General features: G+C 40.4%; 1 protein-coding gene across 1 annotated transcript; it reads right to left on the minus strand.

Annotated features, from left to right (window-relative positions):
- Positions 1 to 7,321: 7,321 nt before the first annotated feature.
- Positions 7,322 to 8,149, minus strand: LOC130451989 (uncharacterized). Its single transcript, XM_056791348.1, has one exon. The coding sequence runs from the start codon at positions 8,147 to 8,149 to the stop codon at positions 7,322 to 7,324; it is 828 nt and encodes a 275-aa protein (XP_056647326.1).
- Positions 8,150 to 8,864: the final 715 nt, after the last annotated feature.

Raw genomic sequence — 8,864 nt, forward strand, 5'->3', positions numbered from 1 at the left:
TATTATTGTTATTTGAACGCACTTTTGAAATCCTGTTCAATAAATCGAACATTGATCAAAATTGGACTCAATTTATTTGCAACTACAAACCCAAAACCCACTGTAAATGAAACAACAGGTTATGGGCCCAGGGCAGCTGTAAAAGGGTTTTGTTGTAAATAAAGCCAGGAAAGCGACGGCAAAGTCCAGAAAGCAGTTCAAAACGTCAGTCAGACGACCACATCCGGCTCGCACAGCAAGTCAACGTTGAACAACACACACGCAAGTCGTTTTAAGTCAGAAAATCGCCACGAAAGATTGTAAATTCATTTTGTTTATTTAAAAAAAATTGTCAGAAGTCAGTCAAATTGTAGAATTTAAATGCAAAATGGATACTGTAAAATCTCAGTTGGAGATGTTAAGTGAAGATAGTCAGGGGAATGTCAATTTTATTTCTTGGCGATTTAAATTAAACCTAGTACTTAAGAACAAAGACCTGTTTGAGATTGTATCAGGCACGAAAGTCAGACCAGCAGGTGCTGCGTCAGATGGAACTGTTTCAGCTTGGACCAAGAAAGATATCGAAGCTCAAACACTGATAGGTTTAAATGTAAACAGTAAGATAGCTAACAAAATTGCTAATTGTAAAACTTCCAAAGACATGATAGACAAATTAGTTAGTTTATATGGTACAAAGACTGATGTAACTTTAGAAACGTCCCGAATCAAATTCTTTACCTTTGAGTATGATGAGAGCAAGTCAGCAATAGAGAACTGTATGGAGATCATGGACTTGGCAGAGGAATTGTCAACTGAAAATGATCCAATGAGAGAAAGTTGGGTCATCACGAGGATTTTGAGTGTCTTACCGCCAAAACGCACATTTCAGAACTGCGTGGAACAACGTGACGGGACATGCAAAGAACTTGGACACACTCATCGAACGTCTGAGACTTGAGGACGAGCAGCTTAGAGAACCGACGACAAACGCAGAGGGCAGTACCAGCAACGCTCTCATGGCAAAACGTGGAAAACAAGGGCAGTCGTCGAGCAAGCAGGACAAGTCACAGTTCACATGTTACAAATGTGGGAAGCCAGGTCACGTGATCAAGGAGTGCAGAGGAAAGGCATGTCAGAAGTACATTGAGTATTGCAAGAAGAAATACTCATGTAACAATTGTAAGCAGAAAGGCCACTTCGCAAAGGATTGTCCATCCCGAGAAGAAGGAAATAAGTCAGCAAATGGAAAACCCAAGAAGGCATTTTTGACCACAGCTCTCTCGACAGTGGACAACGACATCTCGCAGGACAGGGCAACTTTATGGTATCAAGACAGTGGAGCCAGTCAACACATGACGTCTCATCGAGAATGGTTTGTACAGCTTGTCGAGCTGGACGAGCCAATCCCAATTGTGATCGGAGATTCAACTAGGCTAGATGGCGTTGCAGTCGGTAACATTGAGATGGAGGCTTTTGATGGTCAAAAGTGGTATCCAGTGGTACATGAAGATGTGATCTATGTACCATATCTCAACTTTAATCTTTTCTCAGTCAGTCAGATGTTAGACAAGGGACATGTACAGAAGGCAGATGAAAACGAGTCGATATTCCATTGTAAGAAAAGCAACGAGGTTGTGGCAGTAGCAAGGCGCAAAGGAAATTTATACAAAATGATGCTCAGAAGAGAAGGACAGGAAGAAGAGGCAAGTTTGATGGTTCAATCGATTAAAGTATGGCATGAAAGACTCGCCCATCAAAACGTGAAGTATGTGAGGGACATACTGAAAAGGAAAGGGATCAAGTATGTTGATGACTGGAATAATTATGTGTGCACAGGGTGCGCATATGGCAAGCAACATCGATCCGCACATCCGAACAATCCCAAGACAGCCCAGCAGCCGTTAGATCCTGTTCATGTCGACACTGGAGAGATGAACATCCCATCCCTGGGAGGAGCAAAGTATTGGCTCATGTTGAAGGACGACTTCACTCACTACCGAAGCTGTTATTTCATGAGGACGAAAAGTGAGGCCCCTGAGAAGATTGCCAGCTACCTGAGACTTGTAGAAAATCAACTAGGAAGGAGAGTGAAGAGCCTGAGACAACGGCACGGAACTGAAGAATGCAAAAACGAAAGAACTCATGGACAAGTTGGGAATCTTTCACACCTTTACGAATGTACACACGCCAGAGCAAAATGGAAGGGTTGAAAGAGAAATGAGAGCTATTGTCGAAGCAGCCAGGGCAGCGATACATGAAGATGGATTGAACGAGAAACTATGGGCAGAGGCAATGAACCACGTGATCTTCACGATCAACCAGACAGGAACCAGCAACGTACCAGGAAAGAGTCCAGCAGAATTGTGGTTTGGAAGGAAAATGAAGATTGAGAAACTGAGACCTTTTGGCTGTGAATGTTATGTGCTGACCCAAGTACAAAAGAGAGGCAAAATAAATAGAAAATCAGAAAAGGGAATTCTGGTTGGCTATGACATTGATTCGCCCTGTTACAGGATTTACATGAAAGAGAAAAGAGAGGTCATTACTTCAGACAATGTTATCTTCGACGAGGAGAGGATACGACAGAGGCAAGGCACTGAAGTTGAGACATCGGCAACAGAGGGTACACTTGAGAAGAAAGAAGAAAGCAGCAGTGAGTCAGACGAAGAAGAAGACAACTGGACGACTGGAGAAAGTGCTGAAGAGGAAAGTGAGAACGAAAGTGGGACACAACCGCCAGAAGAAGAGCCAGGAAGGAGAAGTTTGCGAGATCGTCGAACTTTGCAACCATAACAACCAATAACAGACATGGAGGAATGAGCGCAAAAGTAGCCATGATTGGTGGAGCTGAAGACATTCCGGTGAGTCAGGCACTTAAAGATGAAAAGTGGAGAAAAGCAATGCATGAGGAGTACGACTCGCTAATGGAAATGAAAACTTAGGAACTGGTGGACTGCCCTGAAGGAGTGAAACCTATCACATGTCGGTGGGTACTTCGAGAGAAAGCAGATGGAAGATACAAGGCCAGATTCATAGCCAGAGGATTTGAACAGAAGGAAGGAGATGCATCGATTCGACTACTACTAAGTCACGCAGAAAATGAAGTTGGTATCGTTCGATGTGAAAACGGCATTCTTGTATGGAAATCTGGAACAAGTCATCTACATGAATCAGCCTGAAGGATTCGACGATGGATCAGGTAAAGTTTGCAGGTTGGATAAGAGTCTTTACGGACTCAAGCAAGTCCCAAAGATGTGGAACGAGAGAGTCACTACACACTTTGTAAAGAAAGTTGGCCTGATCAACGCAGATGACGACCCGTGTATTTACTATAACAAGGACAAGAGCATTATGCTCTCACTCTTCGTGGATGATGGACTGATAATTGGGAAAGATGAAAAGAGAATATACAGACTTTTGAAGGAAATAAGCAAGGAGTTTCAGATCACTTACAGTGAGAAAGTTCAGGACAAGTTGACGTACTTGGGCATAGAAATCAAGGTCGACAAAGATGGAATCTTCGTGAATCAGCCTCGGTACACGGAGAAGATCTTGAGGAGGATGAAACTCGAACAGTGCAACCCAGCATCCACACCAATTGAGCAAGGGATGATCACCAAGAAAACAGATTTCAAGAACGACGAGGCACTACCGGCGAAGAACAACTATCGCGAGGCGATAGGGAGTTTGTTGTACCTCGCTACAATATCTCGACCAGACATCAGTTTCGCCGTGAACTACCTCAGTCGATTCTGCAACAATCCCATGAAAAGCCATCAGGCGATGGTGAAACGTGTATTCCAGTACTTGAGAGGGACAGTGACAGCAGGAATCTACTTCGGAGGAGGCAAAGAACTCGTAGCATACACCGATTCAGACTTCGGAGGAGACCCTGAGACAGGAAAGTCGACAAGTGGAGTATTGGTGATGAGAGGAGGACCAGTAGTCTGTTACTCACAGAAGCAGTGTTTGGTAGCGACTTCAACCGCAGAAGCCGAGTACCGAGCCGCAGTATCTGTGATTGGAGATGTGTGCTGGATCAAGAGACTCGCACTGGAACTTGGTATCCTGGAAAGTGATCAGCCGATCACTCTGAAAATCGACAACATGTCAGCGATTCACATGTTACAGAATGCACACGAAGGAAAGACAACCAGAGGCAAGAGACACATTGAGATACCACGAAAACACATTCAGCAACACGTCGGCAACACTGTGACACTGCAACACGTCGAGAGCAGCAAACAGATTGCAGACATTTTTACAAAAGCACTCAACAGAAAAGTTTTTGAGACACTTCGCTGTCAATTGATCAAGGAGGAGTCTTGAGAATTGATCAATTGACAGCTGACCCGAACCCAACCCAACCTTGACCCTATCCAACTTCACACTATACTTTTGTTTTATATAGAGTCAAAGTTGGTAATTATGTATTCTAATGTATTCTGATTTTATTAAATTAGTAGGCGATAAGCACCTTTTGACAGTTTCATGTAATAGTGACACAAGCGAAAAGAAAGGCGAAAGAAAAACGTGCTCCGAAATTATTATTCCGTTATTATTGTTATTTGAACGCACTTTTGAAATCCTGTTCAATAAATCGAACATTGATCAAGATTGGACTCAATTTATTTGCAACTACAAACCCAAAACCCACTGTAAATGAAACAACATTTATTGCTACATGCTGAAGTTAGGTGGCTATCAAGAGGTCGAAGTTTGAAACGATTATCAACTTTAAAGATGAAGTTCTTATATTTCTAACAGAGCATAATTCTAATTTGGCCGATTATTTTCACGATAATTTATGGCTTCTCAAGCTATGCTATTTGGCAGATATTTTTGATAAAATCAATGATATGAATTTATCAATGCAGCGAGTCTGTGTTAATATGTTTATGTTAAAAAATAAACTTAAGGCGTTTGTTAAAAAAATTCTTATATGGAAGAACAGAGTAGAATGTGGATCGCTCGAAATGTTTCCATTTACTGACGAGTATTTAATTAGTAACAATATTTCAAAAAAAGATACTCCTATAACAAAAATTATAGTTAATCATTTGAAGGATATGGAAGTTTACATGAAGAATTTGCCGAATTAACAAGTGATACTACCTTGCGACTCAGATTTTCTCAAGTGCCTGTGCCTGAATTTTGGATAGAAATCAAATCAGAATATCCCCTACTATCGGAAATGGCAATGAACAAATTACTGTCATTTTGTACAACATATTTATGTGAATCAGCCTTTTCCACATTAACTTACATAAAATCAAAATACCGTTCAACTTTAATAAACGTTGAAAATTTATTACGATCTGCCCTAACTCAAATTGAGCCTAGATTTAATTATTTGTGTAAAAATAAACAATCACATCCGTCACATTAATATTGTTTGATGTTAATAATATGTTTTTATTAAAAAAATTGTTACAAAAGTTTATTTTTTCTATATATATATATATATATATATATATATATATATATTTGGGGGGGGTGGGAGGAGATTAGGAATCTGCTCTCAGACATCTAGGCTGATCAATATTGTGCCTAGATAGTGTCGGGTTGGCTATTGGCTGTTGTACTGCCGACCGACTAAACCCTTCCCCCTCGTACGTGGATTCACCTGCTGAGAAGAGTGCTGGAACGTTAAGTATTACTTCAGCATTGCGAGCGTTGCCTTACACTTATTTTAGTCTGTGCTTACTTCTATCTTCTTCTTTTGTCTCTATTATTTTCTGGATCATAACCGATACTATGTTCCATTTTTTTTCATCCTGTAACATATGGTGTAAAATATTATCTGGAATAAGTGTTTCTCCTACACATTGTTCAACTTCAATTCGCTGTGGGTTCCATTTTGCACATACGAAAAATGTGTGTTCCGCGTCATCCATTTGGCTACAGTACGTGCATTCCGTTGTATTACTGATTTTAAACCTGTGGAAGTATGCTTCAAAACAGCCATGTCCTGTTAACATTTGACTAAGATGGTAGTTCACCTCTCCATGTTTTCTGTTTACCCACGTTCTAATATTTGGAATCAGTCTTCTAGTCCATTGTCCAGTTACTGCTTGTTCCCATTTGTCCTGCCACCGATTTAATGTTTCAGTACGTATCTCTATCTTCTCATTCCTTTGTTTGCCTTTTGTTTTGCATCGTTCCTCAGCCTGCAGTTCTATAGGTATTATTTCTGAAATCACTTACAGCACGTTTGTAGAGACTGTGCGGAAAGCACTAGATACTCTCAAAGCTAACTTTCTTTGCACTTTTTGGCAAATATCCCTGTATTTGGTATATTTCAGCGTTTCATACCATACGGGAGACGCATATAACAAAATCGAGTGAGTTACTGCACATAATATTTTTCGTTTACTTGCTGTAGGCCCATTTTTTTGCGGCATATTTAATTTGCGGTTTTGTAGTGATTTCGTTATTCAAGACTTCGATGGTGAGTCTTCTTGCTTCCTTTCGATCACCCAAAAGTACCGCCTCTGTTTTTTCAGGTGCACGATCAAGTTTTTTCAAATGCATCCATTCAGCTATTCTTTGAATAGCGATGTTAGCTTCTACTACTACCTGTGTCTTTATCTTTCCTGTTACTACTACTGCAAGATCGTCAGCGTAGGCCACCAATTTTACGCTACTTGGCATATCCAGTTGCAACAAGTCGTCATAATATAAGTTCCAAAGGAGAGGGCCAAGTACCGAGCCCTGTGGGACACCGCAGGTTACTTCCATAATGGTATTACCTACAAGTAGATTACCTCCGTTAGATAACTTGTTATCATGCGCATTAGGTATGGCGATATGTTTCTCTTTTTCAAGCTGTCAGCTATTCCTCTCCATGGTGCGGAGTTGAATGCATTTCTTACATCTAAAGTTACAAGTAAGCATATCTTACGGTTTGCCCATGCCACATGTTTTGCTTCTTTTGCGATTTCTAGAACTCTAGCTAGTGCATCCACAGTGGAAATACCTTTCTGAAACCCAAACTGAGAGTTGCTAAAACCTCCTCTTGCTTCTATTTCTGCAAGTAATCTATTTTTGACGAGGTGTTCAAGAATTTTTCTCATGCAGTCCAGGAGACGTCCTGTATGACGTTTTCAAATCGTCCTTTTTTTTGGGCTTTTCTATTAGTACTAGTTTCGCCACTTTCCATATTTTGGGAAATTCCCCCGCATACAGTTGTCTGTTCATCACATCGAGGCACTTTTCTGGCCGGTATTTCACTACACACTACACACTGGTGATAGCTTATCTGGTCCAGCCGCCTTCTTTGGTTTTATTTTATTTGCTGCCGTTACAAGTTCTTCCTGTGTCCATGGTATTATATCCGTCCTCACCATGTCAATATTCGGCAAGGGGGTATTTCATATTTTGGAAATAGTCCACTTGCTTCCTTAAGTATGATATCCTGTGAGATTTCTGTTTTCGGTCTTAGTAGAAATCTTTTTGTCACTATTTGGTAGCCTTTTCCCCAAACATCGTTTTGAACTTCCTCTATAACAGTTTTCCAGGAGTGTTTCTTCGCGTCTTTTATCATTTTTTTCAAGTAATTTCTTTTTTCTTTATATTCGGCTCTTGCTTTCTCTCTTTCTTCGACTGTGCTTCCGGATATTCTGTTTGCACATGTCATGTATCTCTTTTTACAAAGACATTCTTTTCTGGCCTCACTGATCTGTGATGACCACCAGTATACTGGTTTTCTCTTTCCACTATAGTTGTATGTGGGCTGAAATGTGCGTTGACAAGCCTTTTTAATAGCCGCCATGAGACCTTGAGGGTTTAGGGTGTCTGTTTCTTCTCGTATTTTTTGTTTTATCTCAGATATGAAGTATTGGATTTTCTTTTCTTCTATTTTCCATCCTTTAATAATTTTTTCAGGAGCTACTTTTTGTGTTTCTAAAGACGGTATCTCAAAGAAGATGTAATTGTGATCAGACAATGTTTCTTGGTCCAGTACTTGCCAACTCCCAAACATTTTGTTTATATCATTTGAGACAAAGGTGACATCTATATGTGATGAACTGTTTCCTCGGGAAAAAGTAGGAGTATTTCCATGATTTAGTGAAACCAAATCTAGGTCTGCGGCCCATTCAGACAACATATCACCCCTTTTGTCATTTTCAATCGACCCCCATATTGCCGCCTTCCAGCTATTAAGCATTTCTTATTGCGCGTTCCAATGGCGTCTTTGAGTTGGTTCAGAATTATTCCGAATACTTCTAATGTAAGGTTAAGTGATATGTAACAACTAAAAACGACTAATTCTGTGTATTCAATCCACACGAAGCCCTTGCCTCGTCCGCTATTTAGGACACGAATATCGTTATTGGTAATGCCTATAGCTGCATCAAAATTTTCATCAACGTACCATTTTGAGTCTTTTATGAGTATTTTATTCGGTTCGCTCACTATTGAAATGTCTATATTGTTCACTATTATTGTTTGCTTTAGCAGATCGTGTGCAGGTCGCCTGCGACCTAGATTTATTTGTACAAATTTAGCCATTTCTTAGCCTGTTCCCACTATATCGCCTTTTGTGATATCTCTTCGGTATCTTGGGCAACGCATCGTGTGTGGTCTGTGACCAGATTCACTACACATTAAACAGTAAGATTTCTCAGTGCATTTATTCTTTTGATGTCCCTCCTTTCCACAGTTTTTGCAGCATTTGGATCGATCAGGTCCGCTACATTGCCACGTCGTGTGTCCAATACCCCAGCATTTGTAACATGTTAGCACATTAACTCTCTGCCTAACGGTGCAGCTTACAAAAACCTATTCTTATATTTCCCTTATCCGTAAGTTTTTTACCAGTTTTTTTGTCAACTAGAACGGTTGCGATCTGAGTCTCTCGGAAACCAGGACGAAGATTACTG

The sequence above is a fragment of the Diorhabda sublineata genome, chromosome Y, assembly GCF_026230105.1.
Source record: "Diorhabda sublineata isolate icDioSubl1.1 chromosome Y, icDioSubl1.1, whole genome shotgun sequence".
Classification (NCBI taxonomy): domain Eukaryota; kingdom Metazoa; phylum Arthropoda; class Insecta; order Coleoptera; family Chrysomelidae; genus Diorhabda; species Diorhabda sublineata.